The sequence below is a fragment of the Carcharhinus amblyrhynchos genome, unplaced genomic scaffold (assembly GCF_965287045.1).
Source record: "Carcharhinus amblyrhynchos unplaced genomic scaffold, sCarAmb.v2.hapA scaffold_434, whole genome shotgun sequence".
Taxonomy (NCBI): domain Eukaryota; kingdom Metazoa; phylum Chordata; class Chondrichthyes; order Carcharhiniformes; family Carcharhinidae; genus Carcharhinus; species Carcharhinus amblyrhynchos.
In genome coordinates, this window is record NW_027650174.1 from 24,343 (window position 1) to 44,147 (window position 19,805).

A 19,805-nucleotide genomic window follows, 5' to 3' on the forward strand; every position below is an offset into this window, starting at 1 on the left:
TACTGGAAAATCCCACCCAATGTCAATGGATCTTTGCATGGTGTTCCCCTTGTCCGTTACGATTCCCATAGCGGGTGGGATGGGAAATCATGCCCCCTGTGTATGTGTGTGATGGTTCTGTATATCTTTAATTGGTTTTGTGGGCCTGTGTGTGTGCATGGCTTTGGTGTATAGATATCTGCATGACTACTTGTGTGTGTGAGTGTGTGTGTGTGTGTGTGTGTGTGTGTGTGAGTGTATGAGTGTGTGTGTGTGAATGTCTGAGTGAGTGTCTGAGTGTGTGTTTGAATGTGTGTGTGTGTGTGTGTGTGTGAGTGTGAGTGTATGAGTGTGTGTGTGAGTGTGTGTGTGTGTGAGTGTGAGTGTATGAGTGAGTGTGTGTGTGTGTATGTGTGTGTGAGTGTGAGTGTATGAGTGTGTGTGTGTGAATGTCTGAGTGAGTGTCTGAGTGTGTGTTTGAATGTGTGTCTGTGTGTGTGTGTGTGTGTGTGTGCCTGAATGTGAGTGTGTGTGAATGTGTGTGTGTGAGTGTGAGTGTGTGTGTGTGAGTGTGTGTAAGTGTGTGTGTGTGTGTGAGTAAGTGTGAGTTTGTGTAAGTGTGTGTGTGAGTGTGTACGTGTGTGAGTGAATGTGTGTGTGAGTGTGTGTGTGTGTGAGTGAGTGTGTGTAAGTGTGTGTGTGTGTGTGTGTGTGTGTGGGTGGGTGGGGGGCTGCTGGGGGCTGTTAGGACAGGTTCATATTTAACTCTGATTCCCTCCACTGACCTCAGATGGGAGCTCAATGTGATGCCTTCACCAGTGGAATAGTTCACAAGCAACAACTTGAGGAAAGTAATGGAAGACAGCCAGGCACCACTTGGGCTAAAATAACAGCCAAAAGAAGATGCAGTTGCAATTTTATTACAAGCATGCTCAGTGGAGGCACAAACACACTCACTGCCACTGTCGCACAAACCACAGAGACCCACACACTCTCGTATCCTCGGCTTGATCACGCTGTTTTCGTCTGATGGAAACACAATGGAAGGATATTTAATATTCGTACGTTTTTTTCAGAGGAATATTGCTGACTCGCAGTGCCTTGGGCAATGATGCGGATGGTGATGCCTGGGTGGCTGGTGCCTATTGGGGTTCGCAGGGCCAGCGGGAAGGTTGGGTGCCACCCTATCTGCCCAAACCTGTTGGACCCTGCAATGCCCAGCCGACTCTGAAGATGGGGTTGGTGAGATTGCTGGATGGTTGGACTGCCCAGTGTGCCATCGGCTTGCTCTGCCCTCCTCCCCACTCCCCCAGGAAAATTTGCACTGCTGCCTCACAGCGCCCTGGATTCGATTCCTGGCTCGTGCCTGCGTGGAGTTTGCACATTCTCCCCGTGTCTGCCTGGGTTTCCTCCGGGTGCTCCGGTTTCCGCCCACAACCTGAAAGACGTACTGTTTGGGTGCATTGGCCGTGCTAAATTCTCCCAGGAACAGGAGTGTGACGACTGGGGGATTTGCACATTAACTTCATTGCAGTGTTAATGTGAGTCTACTTGTGACACTAATAAATTACTTTAAAACATTTTAAATTCTGGCTTAGCCAGCGATGCCCACATCCCACGAACAAATTAAAAAAAAAGTCCAGTCTTAGGGAACTCCCTCCCATTGGTGTGTTTGGAAGGATTTTGCGAGGTTGACACTCAACCTGTTTGGCTGTGTTATGAATGCACCTTCCTTGGTCGTCAGGTCCTGGGGTGGGACTCGAACCCGGAGCTTCTGGTTCAGAGGCAGGGATACGAAACCCACTGCGCCACAAGAGCTCCCTCCAATAGCATATAGACCAAGTATTACTGTACGTAAATTGTCTTCTTGTGTCTGGCGTCTTACCTCAGGAGAACTCAGAGCGATGTTAGTGGTGTCGGTGAGTGAGCCCATTCGTCTCTTGTGGAAGCACCGGCGAATGTCATTCCTCACCTTCAATAATAAGACAATTCGGTTAGTCACTGCACTCAAAGGAAGTTGTACTAAACTGGTATAGCGCCCAGGCTGGAGTGCACTGTGAACATTTCCGGTTTTCACACTACACAGAAGCAAAGGGACAAAAAAAAATAAAGATTAATTAGAATGTTATCAGAGCTTAGAGGTTACATTCAGCAGGAAGGATAGATGGGATGGCACGGTGCCACAGTGGTTAGCACTGCTGCCTTACAGCACCAGGGACCTGGGTTCAATTCTGGCCTTGGGCAACTGTCTGCGTTTTACACGTTCTCTCCATGTCTGCACAGGTTTCCTCCAAGTGCTCCGGTTTTCTCCCACAGTCCAAAAGACTTGTTGGTTAGGTGCATTGTCCATGCTAAATTGCCCCTTAGTGTCCAAAGATGTATAGGTTAGGTGCATTGTCCATGCTAAATTGCCCCTTAGTGTCCAAAGATGTATAGGTTAGGTGCATTGTCCATGCTAAATTGCCCCTTAGTGTCCAAAGATGTATAGGTTAGGTGGATTGGCCATGCTAAATTGCCCCTTAGTGTCCAAAGATGTGCAGGTTAGGTGGATTGGCCATGCTAAATTGCCCCTTAGTGTCCAAAGATGTGTAGGTTAGGTGGATTGGCCATGCTAAGTTGCTCCTTAGTGTCCAAAGATGTGCAGGTTAGGTGGATTGGCCATGCTAAATTGTCCCCTTAGTGTCCAAAGATGTGCAGTTAGGTAGAATGGCCATGCTAAATTTCACTTCAGTTTAAAACATTTATTTATTAGTGTCACAAGTAGACTTACATTAACACTGCGATGAAGTTACTGTGAAAATCCCCTAGTTGCTGCACTCTAACACCTGTTCAGGTACACTGAGGGAGAATTTAGCACGGCCAATGCACCCTAACCTGCACATCTTTCGGACTGTGGGAGGAAACCCACACAAACACAGGGAGAACGTGCAGACTCTGCACAGACAGTGACCCAAGCCGGGAATCAAACCTGGGTCCCTGGCGTTGTGAGGCAGTAGTGCTAACCACTATGCCACCCTACTATCCAAAGATGTGCTGGTTAGGGTGCATTAGCCATGCTAAATTCTCCCTCAATGTACCCGAACAGGCGCTGGAGAATGGCGACTGGGGGCTTTTCATAGTAACATCATTGCAGTGTTAATGTAAGCCTACTTGTGACAGTAATAAATAAACTTAAAAACTTACAACGGACTGAGGGTCTTTTCTCTAGTGTTGAGAAGTCTGATAGATGACCTGATCGAGATCTTCAAGATTACGAAACGATTTGATTGTTGGATGTAGAGAAGATATTGCCATTTATAGGCAGGGCAAGAATCAAGGAACAATAAATATGATAATCACTGACCAGTCCTGTAGGGAACTGAGCAGAAGCCTCTTTAATCAGCGAATGGCAAGACTGTGGAATTCACTATGTTAGGGGAATAGTTGCAGTGAGTCGTTGCATATAAGGTAGGGGCCATGGAGAGAGTACCAGTTGATGATGACTGATAGTTAACTGCTGAGTATTGTTTAAAATTTAGGCCAGGCAGCATGACTCTGATTGGTCAAAATAATTTACAGCTCCTTGCTGCCCTGAGGAATGAACCAGCAAATGGCTGTCAATAATTTTGTTTGACTCAAAGAGAAACAAAGTGTGGACAGGCTCTTAGATAAACACGTGGGGGAGAAAGGAATGAAAGATAATGATAGGTTAAAAGAAGGGAGGGTGGGGCAGAGGTGGCTAGTATGGAATTTAAACATTGGCATAGGCCTCTGGGGCTGAATGGCTCCAAATAAACCTTAGTCACAGCCACACCGATAAATCTTGGCATGTGTCACCTCTACCTCTACAAGAACTATTTCATCGTCATAGAATCATAGAATACCTACAGTGCAGAGAAGGTCACTTGGCCCATTGAGTTCGCTCTGACTCTCTGACACAGTATCACAACCAGTCCCTCTTCCCTGCACTGTCCCTGTAACCACACACACTTAGCATGGCTAATCCACCTAGCCTAAGCATCTTGCATTACTAAGGGGCATTTGAGCATGGCCAATCCAACTAAGCTGCACAGCTTTGGATACTAAGGGGCAATTATCTTGGCCAATCTATCTAACCTACAGATCTCTAGACACTAAGGGGCAATTTAGCATGGCCAATCCATCTAACCTGCACATCTTTGGACATTAAGTGGCAATTTAGCATGGCCAATCCACCTAACCTGCACATCTTTGGAGTCTAGAAGGGAACCGGAGAACTGGTGGAAACCTACACAGACACAGGGAGAACATGCAAACTCCACACAGGCGGTCATCTGAGGCCGGAACTGAACCCACATCTCTGTTGATGTGAGGCAGCAATATTAACCAATATGCCACTGTGCCATCCTGTTTGCTATTTATAAAACACTATTGCAGCAAAAACACCCCAGTCAATTCACATGATCATACTGCAGGCGGGACCAGATCTATTGACCATGAGATTTAAGCAATTATTATTAAAACCGAGTTGCGAGTTTAGGAGGGATTGATGAGATTAAGAAACTCATTATCATCATGTGTGGTAAAGACCACATACAGATGCATTGAAAAGGGAAGCTAAATATATAGCTCTTGTGGTCATTCAAAGCTTGAGTGTTTCTGAGAGAAGAGGCTGTTTCTGTCAAAGTTTTCCATCCTCCACTCATCAGGACATTCACAAAAAATACAATGTAAGGGAAATCAACAAGTTTATACTGCCTGAATAAAGAGTGCTGATTGGCTTACAAGTGGACTCTGATCGGTAGAGGCATTGCCATGGAGAATGCATCAGTTGTTGGCAACTGACAGTTAACCATCAAGCATTATTTGAAATTTAGAACCGACAGATTGACCCTGATTGGTGAATGCGTTGCCGTGAGGAATGTAACACCCAATGGCTGTCACTTATTGTGTCCAGCTGAAACAGGTGCAGTGTGCATACCTGTCCTTTCTGTCTGCAAGGAACAGAGCCCTGTGGTATTAATATATGATGTGGGTATGCCGGCGTTGGACTTATATGCACCTTATAATATATGCACCTTAATATATAGCAGTTAACTGTCAATCAGTATGAGCTGGTGCATTCTCCATGGCATTGCCTCTACCAATCAGGGTCCATTTGCCAACCAACCAGCTCTTTCTTCTCATACAGCATAAGGTTGTTGATTTCTCCAGACACTGGTACTCCTGCAAAGTGCCCTGATGAGTGAAAGACAAGAAGCTTTGACAAAAATGCCACTTTTTTAGCAATATGGAAGCTAGGTAAGCACAAGAGGGAGAAATGAATCGAAGGTTATGGTGATGAGGAGGTAGAATCATAGAATCCCTACAGTGCAGAAGGAAGCCATTCGGCCCATTGAGCCTACACCAAGAACAATCCCACCTTATCCCCTACCCTGCTAATCCCTCCAAAATTAGGGTCAATTAGTTTATTAGGGTCAATCAACCTAACCTGCACATCTTTGGGTGGGTGGAGAAAGACTGGTACAGGCTAGTTGGGCTGAATGGCCTTTCCTTGTGCTGTACATTGTACGTAACTCAGCATAACGGGATGGGTCTCTGCATCATTTCTTCTAATTCAATGGTGAAACAAGTCCAAGGGGCTGAATGGCCCTCCCTTGCTCTGTGTTCCTATAATGTGAGGAGGATAGGTACTGTCTATTAAGAGGCCAGAATTCTAGGACACACAGAGGTGAGATAGCAAGATAGCAGGGGGGAAAAGGGGGGGTGTGTGAAAATGGGCTCCATTGCATTTTGTGCCTGCTAATGCCCACTATCCAGCCTTCTATGCCGTAGAGTCAATGAACAATGAACAAAGAACAGTATAGCACAGGAACAGGCCCTTCGGCCCTCCAATACTGCACCGACCATGATGCCCTAACTAAACTAAAACCGTCTGCACTTACGGAGCCCGTATCCTTCCATTCCCATCCTATTCATGTATTTGTCTCATTGCCTATTAAATGCCGCTATCGTATCTGCTCCCACCCCCTCCCCGGGCAGCGTGTTCCAGACATTCACCACCCTCTGTGTAAAAAAACTTACCTCGCACATCTCCTCTAAACTTCTCTCCACGCGCCTTAAACCTATGCCCCCTAATCCTTGACTTTTCTACCCTCGGAAAGAGCATCTGACTGTCCACTCTGTCCCTGCCCCTCATAAACTTACAAACCTCCATCAGCTGTGCTGGCCCCTGTAACGAAGTCAGTCTTACCTGATGATTGAAGACACAGTAAATAAGGAAAATAAAGACACCCTGGAGAGTATTGAGAATGGTGAATATGTAGGAGAAGACAGTGGTATTCTCATTGACATTCAATATCCCAAAGATCCAAGTGCATCCCAGAACGAACAACCGCGCAGCCGCCTTCAGGGTCAACACTCTATCCAAAAGGAAAAGAGAAAGACTATTCGCGTTAACTTGTTAACATACAAATAAAAATTAACATTAATTTATACACTGCCTCTCACGATCTTAGCAGTCCCAAAGCACAGTGATGTACGATTAAAGTGTTGTCATGTGGAAAGCATGCCAATTTGTGCACAGCAAGTTCCCAAACACAGCATTCACTGATCAGATTCAGTGATGTTGGTTGAAGGTGGTACAGTGGCACAGTGGTTAGCACTGCTGCCTCACAGCGCCAGGGCACTGGTTCAATTCCAGCCTCGGGCCACTATATGGAGCTTGCATGTTCTCCCCCGTGTCTGTGTGAGTTTTCCCCCGAATGGTCCAGTTTCCTCCCATGCTCCAAAGATGTGCAGGTCAGGCAGATTGGCCATGCTAAATTGCCCCTTAGTGTCCAAAGATGTGCAGGTTAGGTGGATTGGCCATGCTAAATTGCCCCTTAGTGTCCAAAAGACGTGCAGGTTAGATGGATTGGCCATGCTAAATTGCCCGTTAGTCTCCAAAGATGTGCAGGTTAGGTGGATTGGCCATGCTAAATTGCCCCTTAGTGTCCCAAAGATGTGCAGGTTAGGTGGATTGGCCATGCTAAATTGCCCCTTAGTGTCCAAAGATGTGCAGGTTAGGTGGATTGGCCATGCTAAATTGCCCCTTAGTGTCCAAAAGACGTGCAGGTTAGGTGGATTGGCCATGCTAAATTGCCCGTTAGTCTCCAAAGATGTGCAGGTTAGGTGGATTGGCCATGCTAAATTGCCCCTTAGTGTCCCAAAGATGTGCAGGTTAGGTGGATTGGCCATGCTAAATTGCCCCTTAGTGTCCAAAGATGTGCAGGTTAGGTGGATTGGCCATGCTAAATTGCCCCTCAGTGTCCAAAAGACATGCAGGTTAGGTGGATTGGCCATGCTAAATTGCCCCTTAGTGTCCAAAAGATGTGCAGGTTAGGTGGTTTGGCCATGCTAAATTGCCCCTTAGTGGATTAACAGGGTAAATATGTGGGATTGAGGGGATAGGGCCTGAATGGGATTGTTGTCAGTGCAGGCTCAATGGGCTGAATGGCCTCCTTTTGCACCGTAGGGATTTTATGATATTCTGTGAATATTATGGGCTAGGATATTGAACTGGTTGAAATATTTTTATTGATTTGTGGGACATGGGTGTCACTGGCTGGCCATTGCCCATCCCAGTCGCCCTTGATCTGAGTGTCTTACTCAGTCATTATAGAGGGCAGTTGAGAGTCAACCACATCGCTGTGGCTCTGGAGTCACATGTAGGCCAGACCAGGTAAGGACGGCAGATTTCCTTCCCCTAAAGGGACATTAGTGAACCAGATGGGTTTTTCCGACAATGGTATCATGGTCATCAGTAGATTCGTAATTCCAGATTTTTTTTTCCTGAATTCAAATTCCACCACGGGATTCGTATTCTGGTCCCAGAACATTAGCTGAGTTTCTGGGATTAGTAGACCAGCCATAATACCACCAGGCCATTCCCTCCGCAGTGGTGCTGTACCATTTTTAAAAAGTGGTTCCCTCCCCTCCACAAAAAGGGCAATTGAGTTTCGCTGGAAAGCGGACATCCCAGACAGGCCTCCCTTGGCGCCACCCGGGGGTCTGTCCCTAAATCTGAAGGTCGAATCACGGAAAGTTCGCCATGAGATCTTCCTCTTCCGGAACTGGAAATGGGTGGTGTTGTGGTTCTGAAGATCACGACCTCCCCAGTGCTGGACGTTTACCTGGTGTCCTTGATCTTTGACACGCTTGTGTCGCGTGTGGTCAGATGATGTTGCAGTAAGACCATCGTCCAGATAAACAACACCAAGTTCACCTGGAGTGAGGAAGGGGAACAAAAGGTGTGGATGTGGACTAACACCCTCTGTATACACACAATGCAACAAACCCTCTGTAATATTCCCATTACTTGATCCCAAAAGAACCTGAATTCAAAAATCATTGTTGGAACCTGTGCATCAAAGGGTCGTGAATGTAGCCCAGTCCATCATTCAAATCAGCCTCCCATCCACAGACTCTGTCTACACTTCCCACTGTCTCGGAGAAGCAGCCAGCATAATTAAGGACCCCACGCATCCCGGACATTCTCTCTCCCGCCTTCTTCCGTTAGGAAAACATACAAAAGTCTGAGGTCATGTACCAACCAACTCAAGAACAGCTTCTTCCCTGCTGCTGTCAGACTTTTGAATGGACCTACCTCACATTAAGTTGATCTTTCTCTACACCCTAGCTATGACTGTAACACTACATTCTGCACTCTCTCGCTTCCTTTCCTATGAATGGTATGCTTTATCTGTATAGCACCCAAGAAACAATACTTTTCACCGTATGCTAATACATGTGACAATAATAAATCAAATTAAATTTAAAAAAATAAAACATACAGTGAAAATTTTGTCTTTTGAACGCCATGTATCATGGTATACTGATACATGTGACAATAATAAATCAAATCAAATCAAATCAACTCCAGGTTAGGTAGGTGGATTGGCCATGCTAAGTTGCCCCTTGGTGTCAGGGGGACTAGCTAGGGTAAACTTATGGGGTTATGGGGATAGAGCTCGGGTGGGATTGCGGTTGGTGCAGTCTTGATGGGCTGAATGGCCTCCTGCATTATAGGATTCTATGGTTCTAAGTCAAAGCGCCAATCCCTAACTGTCCTGAAAAAGGCGGCAGTGAGCTGTGTTTGTAAACTGCTGCAGTCCCAGTGATGTTGGTACACTCAGTAAGAAATCTCACAACACCAGGTTAAAGCCCAACAGCTTCACTTGGTAGCAAAAGCCACTAGCTTTCGGAGCACACCCGATGAAGGAACAGCGCTTCAAAAGCTAGTGGCTTCTGCTACCAAATAAACCTGTTGGGCTTTAACCTGGTGTTGTGAGATTCTTACTGTGGTTACCCCAGTCCAACGCCGGCATCTCCACATCACGAAGGTACACGCACAGTGCTTTATTTTTGATCTGATCTGATGTGATTTATTACTGTTACTGGGTTCACTCAAAAATATTGTTTCTTGTGCACTATGCAGACATAAGCATACCGTTCATAGGGGACAAGGCGAGGAGAGGGTGCAGAATGCAGTGTTACAGTCACAGCTAGGGTGTAGCATGTCACATCCAGCTGAGTGACTTGCGAGGCCATTCCAAAGGATGGTTGAGAGTCAACCACATTTGCTGGATTCACACGGAGGCCAGACCGGGTTAAGGTGGCAGATTTCCTTCCCTAAAGAAGCACTGGTAAACCAGATGGGTGACTCACTCCGGGGACAACTTCCCGCCTGAACTCAACAGGCCTTTGACTGGCCCATGGAACCTTCTGCCTCGGCCGCTATGATTCCCGCGGCGGGCGAGAGGGGAAAATTTCAGTCCAGATTTATTTACTAATTGATCTAAAATTCTCCCAGCCGCCTATGTGGGATTTGAGCTTAATTCCGCACTCCCCGCCCCCACCCCTCCGCCCCTCCCCAGCTGCTTTCCACATATTCTCGACATGAAATTTTAAAATTACTCCCATCTTGAGTTTTCTCAGGAATCCAGATGTATCCCGAACACTGGCATTGGGAAGGCAGTATTGGATTCTCAGTGACTTTGACATGTGATTACTCTCCCTGACTATACTGCTCCCTAATATCATGCATTCCTATTTCTTCCCCCCTGTTTGAATGATTTCTTCTACAGTTGTCAATTCATTCATATATCTCCCGCTCTCGTCCATACAAGCAGCAAGGAATTTGGACTTGATGGGCCATCGCAAGAGCAGCTCCACTCAATCCCCATTCTTGCCTCACTTGCCATCACGTTCTGCAGTCCCTGACCACCGATCAAACCAGATGACCCTGTCTCAAGGCTGACATCTAGAGCAGAGGGTGGGATTTTTTTACAGCCTCGCTTGTCCCGAAACTGTAAAGTCCTGCCCCAGATTGACGGACCTTCCCATTGCCTGCCTCTTGCCCACTCCGATTCCTGTGGCAGGCGGGGCAGCAAAACTCCAGTGAACATGCCCAGGTAACGTTCCCCCTCCCTCGATTCCTGGCTCAGGTCACTGTCTGCGTGGAGCTTGCACATTCTCCCCATGTTTGCATGGGTCTCCCCCAGGTGGTTTCCTCCCAGAGTCCAATGATGTGCAGGTTAGGTGGACTGTCCATACTAAATTACCCCTTAGTGTCAGGGGGACTAGCTAGGGTAAATACATAGGGTTACGGGAATAGGGCCTGGGTGGGATTGTGGTCGGTGCAGACTCGATGGGCTGAATGGCCTCCTTCCGCACTGTTGGATTCTATGATGATTCACAGTGTCTGCAGCTCAGCCTCCGGCTCGCTGACTCTGAGCCAAAGCTCCTCGAGCCACATACACCTATTGCAGACATGTTTGCCCTGGAACAGACTGGTGTCCAGCAGTTCCCACATACTACAGTTGCAGCACATCACTTGCCCTACGATTGTTTGTTAATTGATTTATTTTGCTCAGTTAATCTACAATGAACAAATCCCAGTACTACTAATAAACTTTACAGCAACTAATGAAACTTATTGCTAGTAATAAAATGTTAGTAATAAATCACCTGCATTTCAGAAGATTCTTATTGCAGTTAATATTTTACTTGACATGATTATAATTCTCTAGTTTAGATAAGAGAAAAGGAGATCAGGTTTACAAAATAATCAATCTCTTATCTTCTTTGCTATTATGCTATTATGACATGGGTGTTGCTGGCTGGCCAACATTTATTGCCCATCCCTAGTTGTGTTTGGCAGGAGTTAAGAATCAACCACATTGCTGTGGCTCTGGAGTTGCATGTAGGCCAGACCAAGTGAGGGTGGCAGATTTCCTTCCCTAAAGAATTATTGAACTAGACGGGTTTTTCTGACAATGGTTTCATGGTTATCAGTAGATTCTTAATTCCAGATATTTTGTATTGAATTCAAATTCCACCATCCTCCATGGCGGGATTCGAACCCAGTTCTCCAGCACCTTACCTTGGGTGTGGATTATTAGTTGAGTAATAATACCATCAACACCTACTTTAGTCACACTTCAGTTTTCTTTGGAATGCTCTGAACTCACACACTCCAGCCTTCAGTTCTTCAAACCATTGCCACTTGGGCAACATGGTTAGCACTGCTGTCTCACATGCACCAGGGACCTGGGTTCAATTCTGGCCTTGGATGACAGTCTGTGTGGAGCTTGCATGTTCTCCCCATGTCTCATGGGTTTCCTCCGGGTGCTCTGGTTTCCTCCCACAGTCCAAAGATGTGCAGGTTAGATGGATTGGCCATACTAAATTGCCCCCTGGTGCCCCAAGATGTGCGGGCTACATGGATTGGCTATGTTAAGTTGCCCCTTAGTGTCCAAAGATATGTAGGTTAAATGGATTAGCCACACTAAATTGTCCTTTAGTGTCCAAAGATGTGCAAGTTAAATGGATCGGCCATGCTAAGTTGTCCCTTAGTGTCCAAAAATGTGCAGGATAGATGGTTTTCCCATGGTAAATTGTCCCTTAGTGTCCCAAGTTGTGCAGGTTAGGTGGATTGGCCATGTTAAATTGCCCCTTAGTGTCCCAAGATGTGCAGGTTAGGTGGATTGGCCATGTTAAATTGCCCCTTAGTGTCCCAAGATGTGCAGGTTAGGTGGATAGGCCATGCTAAATTGTCCCTTAGTGTCCCAAGACGTGTAGGCTAGGGTGGATTAGCGGGGTAAATACCCAGGTAACGGGGATGGGTGGGACTGGGTAAGATGCTCTATTGGAGTGTCGATGCAGACCTGATGGGCCGAATGGCCTCCTTCTGCAACATGCGTCACGGTGAAATGTAACAGAAAGACAGCAGACTTACCACAATGATAAAGCAAACCGGCCCTAGGAAACTCCATCGGAATCGTGACTCTAAGCTCAGCCAGCAACTGTGAGAGTCAAAGAATTGATTATGGAACATTGTTCAGCCATTGAGGTGCCTCTGAGGTGCAGTCAGTGTGGTCATGTAGGAAGCCTGGAGGCCGATTTGTGCACAGAAGTTCCCATGGACAACAAGGCGATAAGGATATGGGCTGAGAGGATAACAGTTATACGTCACTTCCCCCCCCCCCCCCGATCTCTCCCGCTTGTTTCTACTTCATTCACTTGCTTCTAGTCAATGAAAATAAAACTCAGCCCAGATGCAAAGGGGCTTCCCATGCTGCCTGGTTTGGAGGGTAGGTCTTATGAGGAAAGGCTGACGGAGCTGGAGCTTTTCTCTTTAGAGCAGAGGGGGATGAGAGGCGACTTAATAGAGGTTTATAAGATGATGAGGGGGATAGGTAGAGTGGACGTGCAGAGACTATTTCCTCGGGTGGATGTGGCTGTTGCTAGGGGGCATAACTATCAGGTGGGAGATATAGGAGGGATGTCTGAGGTAGGTTCTTTACTCAGACAGCGGTTGGGGTGTGGAATGCACTGCCTGCTGTGATAGTGGAGTCGGACACTTCAGGAACTTTCAAGCGGTTATTGGACAGGCACATGGAGCACACCAGAATGATAGGGAGTGGGATAGCTTGATCGTGGGTTTGGACATAGCTCGGCACAACATTGAGGGCCGAAGGGCCTGTACTGTGCTGTAACGTTCTACGTTTCTATTCGTTGTCATCTGCTTTATGTTCGTCGCACAAAGGTCAGGCTGACACCTTGTGACCTTTCACCCCGGGTCACTGAGCAACCATGGGAATTTGGGCTCACTGGAACTCTTCCCCTCCACAAAAGCGTCGATGATCGATCGACCATGGACAGAATTGCCTTAGTTCTGGATAATGAGAGGATTTGGAGTCAAGGTTTGGAAGGATTACCGAGTGAGGAACGATTGGGCCTGTCCTCCTTGGAGATGAGAGGAATGAGAGGGGACACAATTGAAGCATATCAAAATCTGAGGGGGGGGTTGGTCAGGCAGGGTAAATATTGGGGGGATATTTCCACTCATGGGAGAGTGTAGGACCCAGAGGGCACAGAGGATGAGGGGGAGCTCATTTAAGACAGATTTGAGGAAGAATTTCTTCTCTCAGAGAGTGGTGAATCTTTGGAATTCTTTACCCCAGGTGACCGGGTCTTTGAACATTTCCGAGAATAAGATCGATGGATTTTTAATCAGTCCAGGAATTATGGGGTTACGGAGATAAGGCAGGAAAGTTGTCTCAGTTAGTGTGAGATTAGCTATGACCTTATTGAATGGAGGAGCAGGCTCAAGGGGCTGAATGGCCTCCTTCTGCTTCTATCTCTCATGGTCTTGCCCCCTCAAGGCTGTAGTGAGAACTTACTTGTCTGTGTATCTGTCTGTGTGTGTGTATGTCTGTGTCTCTGTGTGTGTCTGTGCCTCTGTGTGTGTATGTCTCTGCCTGGGTGTCTATGTGTGTGTGTCTGTGTATATCAGTGTGTCTGTCTGTTTATGTGTCTGTGTATCTCTGTCAGTGTGTCTGTCTGTGTATGTCTGTCAGTGTGTACCTCTGTATCTGTCTGTGTGTGTCTAGCTGTGTGTGTCCGTCTGTGTGCATGTGTGTGTGCGTGTGTGTGTGCCTGTGTACGTCTGCCTGTGTGTGTGTGTGTGTGTGTCTGTGTCTGTGTGTGTCTGTCTGTGTGTGTGCCTGTGTGTGTATGTCTCTGTGTATGTGTGTGTGTGCGCCTGTTTGTGTGCGTGTGTCTGTGTGTACATCCGTGTGTGTGCCTATGTACTTGTCTGCGTTTCTGTGTGTGTGTGTGTATCTGTGTGTTTGTTTGTTTATGTGTCTGTGTATCTCTGTCAGTGTGTCCGTCTGTGTATATGTCTGTCAGTGTCTACCTCAGTATCTGTCTGGCTGTGTGTGTCCGTCTGTGTGCATGTGTGTGTGCCTGTGTACCTGTCTGCCTGTCTGTGTGTGTTTGTGTGTGTGCCTGTGTGTGTGTCTGTGTGTGTGCCTGTGTGTGTATGTGTGTGTCTGTGTGTGTGTGTGTGTGCCTGTGTGTACATCTGTGTGTGCCTATTTACCTGTCTGCATTTCTGTGTGTGTGTGTGTGTGCGCCTATGTACCTGTCTGTGTTTCTGTCTATGTGTGTGTCTGCGCAGTGTGAGCTCCATGTTTGAGGAAGGACAGACTCATATCAGAGACAGTACAGCGAAGGTTCACTGGACTGGACTCTGGGAGGTGGGGTTGTGCTTTGAGGGGTAAGTGGGGCTTATAGAAGAATGAGGGACAGTCACTTGTTTGACTCTGGAGGGACTTGACACAATAGAACTGTGGCATGGTGGGTTTGGTTCTATGATGTTAACTAAATACCAAATTACTCACCTTCTTTCAGACCCGTAGCCTGTGGGGTTTACTGCTGCTGAGATAATTACAATCAGTGCTGAAACAGCATAGCCAGAGGGATACAGGTATCTCCGCTTGATAATGTGAGTGCGGGTATAGGCTTTGACTGTAAGATGCCTGCACGCCATGAAAATCTGTAACGAATCCAGGAGCATCCAGGCAAAGACTGTCAGGAAAAGATAATGCAGACATCCCGCTATCACTGCGCAAAGTATCTGCAGAAAATATCAGAATAATTGGTTAGTTTTCAGCTGTGTGTGAGGGGTCAGAGTGACGGAGAGAAACACACAGAGGAGTCAGAGGGCACAGGGGTAAACACACTGACAGACACACACACACAGACACACACACTGACAGACACACACACACAGACACACACACAGGCACACACACTGACACACACATGCACACACTGATAGACACACAGAAACAGGCACACACATACACACACACACAGACACACTGATAGACACACAGACATGTACACAGACACACACACAGACACACTGATAGACACACACACAGACACACACACAGGCACACACACAGACACACTGATAGACACACAGACACACACAGAGATACATACGCAGACACAGGTACTGACAGACACACGGACACAAACACAGACACATACACAGACACACACATAGACATGCACACGCTGACAGACACAGGTACATACACACAGACACACGGCATGAGGCACACAGGCAAAAATACAGACACACACAGACACGCATACAGACTCACACTCAGACACACAAACGCAGAGACATACTGATAGACACACAGACACACAGGAATGAGAAACACAGACAGAAATACACACACAGACAGACACACACACACACACACACACACACAGACAGGCACATAGGATTGAGGCATATAGACAGAAACACACAGGAAGAGATTTCCAGTCCCTCCTGCTGCAGCATTTTCCAGTCCCGCCAAAGCAAATGGGGATTTAAGTAGTGTCTTGGCGACTGAGATAGACAAATAGGCTGGAATTTTTCAGTTCCATCTGCCACGGGAATTGGAGCAGGCAAGGGATGGACCATGGAAAGGTCCTATTACCTTGGGCAAGATTTTACGGTTTCAGGACGAGCGAGGCCATAAGATCCCACCCAATGACAGATGCACAGACACACGGGTAGGCACACAGGCACAGTGATGACAGTCAGGCCCTGTGGTGACAGTCAGGGCCTGTGGTGACAGTCAGGCCCTATGGTGACAGTCAGGCTCTATGGTGACAGTCAGGCCTTGTAGTGACAGTCAAGCCCTATGGTGACAGTCAGGCCCTGTGGTGACAGTCAGGCCTTGTGGTTACAGTCAGGCCCTGTGGTGACAGTCAGGCCTTGTAGTGACAGTCAGGCCCTGTGGTTACAGTCAGGCCCTGTGGTTACAGTCAGGCCCTGTGGTGGCAGTCAGGCCCTATGGTGACAGTCAGGCCCTGTGGTTACAGTCAGGCTCTGTGGTGATAGTCAGGACTTGAAGTGACAGTCAGGCCCTTTGATGACAGTCAGGCCCTGTGGTGACACTCAGGCCCTGTGGTTACAGTCAGGCCCTGTGATGACAGTCGGGGCCTGTGGTGACAGTCAGGCCCTGTGACACCCAGGGGAATCCTGGTCCCACCGCCTGGCCTCACGGATGCGGCCCACGGATGAGGCTTCCTCACCTTGACTCCTGTCACGTTCAATCCTATCAGGAAAAGAAGCTGTGCCAGGAAGAGGTTTATGCTCAGGTGCATGTGCACAGTGGTGTTGCAGTTTTGGATGGAGCGACACTTGCTGAACACAATGATCGAGGCTGCCAGACACAGCAGGGAGATGGTGAGCCCAACATAGGTGATCACCGTCAGGGCAAAGTCATCCTGCAGCAAGAAGAAAGAGAGAATCACAGCCAGGGGGTCAAAGCTGCATAGCAACAACTGTCTGGCGCTGGGTGGGGGCACTCTGACAGAATGTACAGCACAGAATGAGGCCATTCAGTCCAGCTGGCCTAGACTGATGTTTGACATAATCCTTGACTCCATTCTTCCTCATCTATTTATCTAGACACCCATTAGACCCGTCGATACTCAACAGAACAACTCCCCCACCCTTGGAAAGTTTCGTATTCCAAACACTGTTTGGGTAAAAATGTTTCTATTTGAATTCCCTGGTGAACTTAATCAACTGGAGGGTGTGAGTAGTGTCTCCACCTCAATACCAAATGTCTTGGGCTTAAGGGCAGACTAAGGGTGGCACAGTGATTAGCGCTGCTGCCTCATAGCGCCAGGGACTCCGGGTTCGATTCTGACCTTGGGTCACTGTCTGTGTGGAGTCTGCACATTCTCCCCGTGTCTGCATGGGTTTCCTCCGGGTGCTGTGGTTTCCTCCCACAGTCCCAAGATGTGAAGGTTAGGTGGATTGGCCATGCCAAATTTCCCCTTAGTGTCCAAAGATGTACAGGTTTGTGGGGGAATATGTGGGGTTATGGGGATAGAGCCTGGATAAGATACTCTGTCAGAGAGCGGGTGCAGACCTGATGGGCTGAATGGCCTCTTCCTGCACTGTCAGGATTCTTTGGCAGTGGAGAGGTTCCTGTGTAGCTGCAGCTACATTAGAAAATCCACACACCGTCTCCATAGCCAACTCACTTTGAGGGAGGAGGGTTAGGGTTAGGGTTAGGGTTAGGGTTAGGGAACTTAGTTGTGAAATATTATCTTCTATTTACACAGCCTAGTTTTGGTTGGAGCCCCTGCTCCCATGTTGGTTGGCATGGGCGGTGCCAGGAGCTGTAACAGGGTAGGCTGGCAGAGTAAACAGCAGCCAATGTCACGGTCCCTGGGTGGACAGTAGCCTCAGGAGATTGAACACAGCAGAGAGAGATCAAAGTGTTGGACACTTGGCTGAATTTACACGTTTGTTGATTCTGATAAAGACCAATGGTGTGGATTCTGAGATTGGGGTCAATGTTTGGCTTTAACTCCCTGCCCCGTGTCTTCGAGATTTGGGTTCCTGACCTTCAGCTAAGAGGGCAATTGATTGAACAACTCAACTGACACTGCGGCACTCCTGACACTGCGGCACTCCCGACACTGCGGCACTCCTGACACTGCGGCACTCCTGACAGTGTGGCACTCTTGACACTGTGGCGCTCCCGACACTGTGGCGCTCCCGACACTGCGGCGCTCCCGACACTGCGGCGCTCCCGACACTGCGGTGCTCCAGACACTGCGGTGCTCCTGACAGCGCGGCGCTCCTGACAGCGCGGCGCTCCTGACAGTGTGGCACTCCTGACAGCGCGGCACTCCCGACAGTGTGGCACTCCCGACAGCGCGGCACTCCTGACAGCGCGGCACTCCTGACAGTGCGGCGCTCCCGACAGCACGGCACTCCCGACAGTGCAGTGCTCCCGACAGCACGGCGCTCCCGACAGTGCAGCGCTCCCGACAGCGTGGCGCTCCCGACAGCGCGGCGCTCCCGACAGCGTGGCGCTCCCGACAGCGCGGCGCTCCCGACAGTGCAGCGCTCCTGACAGCACGGCACTCCCGATAGTGTGGCGCTCCCGACAGCACGGCTCTCCCGACAGTGCAGCGCTCCCGATAGCGCGGCGCTCCCGACAGCGCGGCGCTCCCGACAGTGCGGCGCTCCCGACAGTGTGGCACTCCCGACAGCACGGCGCTCCCGACACTGCGGCACTCCCGACAGCGCGGCACTCCTGACAGTGCAGCACTCCCCCAATACTGCACAGGCTGAATCGGTCTAGATTGTTCTGCTCAACCCCTTGAAGCCATTAGACCATAAGATATAAAAGCAGAATTAGGCCACCTGACCTAGGATTGGTCATGCGGATGTTTCCAGCTGGAAACCAAGGCTGGAAATCTGCACCCAAGGTTGACTGACCTTTACACATCTGCCCCCTGTCCGCTACGATTCCCATGGTGGGTGGGTTAGGGAAATGTTGCGCATTGGGTCTGCTCCGCCATTCAATCTTGCCTGATAATTTTCTCAACCCCATTCTCCCGCCTTTTCCCCATAACCCCTGATCTCCTTACCAATCAAGAACCTATCTACATCTGTCTCAAATCCACTCAATGGCTGGAATTTTACCGGTACGCCCTCCCTGATTCCGGAGAGGAGGGGGAGAAGGGCGAGGCTCGGAAAACGGCGTTCTCTGTTGGATTCGGGCAGGATGGTACGAACCTCGGGCGGACATGCTGGTTAAATTCCGCCCAATGACCTTGATGCAGGTAGCTAGGCTCTCGGTTGTGGCGGTGAGTTCCACCGATTCACCACCCTCTGGCTTGAAGAAATTCCTCCTCATCTCAGTTCCAAAGGGTTGTCCCTTTACTCTGACGCACTGCCCTCGTCTCTCCGACTAGTGGAGACAAAGCTGGATTTGAAAAACCCAACCTCCTGCCTCTGTACCCGCTGAGTCCCAGTGTGATCAGGGAGCTGTTACGGATCAGGGGAAACCAGGCTTTTTACTCCCTCCCCCCACCACCCCCCACCCCCCACCCCCCCACGCCCCGAACCAAGCTTGAGTCCAGATTTACCTCGATCTCGATGGGTGCCATTAGAATGGCAAAACTGGTCAGATGGTTACATTGGCACATGACATGCGTTTGGTTAATGTCAAATGTGATACAGCCTTCTGTGGACCAGAAACTACCCACTCCTGTCTTCTTCCAGTACACACACTTTAAATCCCCGGTGCCATTATGTTCCTGCACACAAGAATAAACTCTGTTAAACATTGTCCGAAACACCCAGCTCCCACCACAAGACTGAACCGTGCCCAATCAGTGCGATATTCACTCAGTACATTGATATCCCCATCAAACACTCCCAGGACAGGTACAGCACGGGGTTAGATACAGAGTAAAGCTCCCTCTACACTGTCCCCCCATCAAACACTCCCAGGACAGGTACAGCACGGGGTTAGATACAGAGTAAAGCTCCCTCTACACTGTCCCCATCAAACACTCCCAGGACAGGTACAGCACAGGGTTAGATACAGAGTAAAGCTCCCTCTACACTGTCCCCATCAAACACTCCCAGGACAGGTACAGCACGGGGTTAGATACAGAGTAAAGCTCCCTCTACACTGTCCCCATCAAACACT

General features: G+C 48.6%; 1 protein-coding gene across 1 annotated transcript in view; it reads right to left on the reverse strand.

The window, feature by feature from the left end:
- Positions 1–563: 563 nt before the first annotated feature.
- LOC145339378 (adhesion G protein-coupled receptor E3-like) overlaps positions 564–19,805 on the reverse strand; it is a 54,884-nt gene continuing 35,642 nt past the window's right edge. Inside the window, exons 9-16 of the mRNA XM_080183822.1 lie at positions 19,237–19,407; positions 16,372–16,566; positions 14,670–14,905; positions 12,218–12,284; positions 8,112–8,203; positions 6,191–6,359; positions 1,865–1,951; positions 564–1,005 (exon numbers count right to left, since the gene is read on the reverse strand). Coding sequence (XP_080039948.1) covers positions 991–1,005; positions 1,865–1,951; positions 6,191–6,359; positions 8,112–8,203; positions 12,218–12,284; positions 14,670–14,905; positions 16,372–16,566; positions 19,237–19,407 — 1,032 coding nt within the window. The 3' untranslated portion in view covers positions 564–990. The remainder of the gene's footprint in view (positions 1,006–1,864; positions 1,952–6,190; positions 6,360–8,111; positions 8,204–12,217; positions 12,285–14,669; positions 14,906–16,371; positions 16,567–19,236; positions 19,408–19,805) is intronic.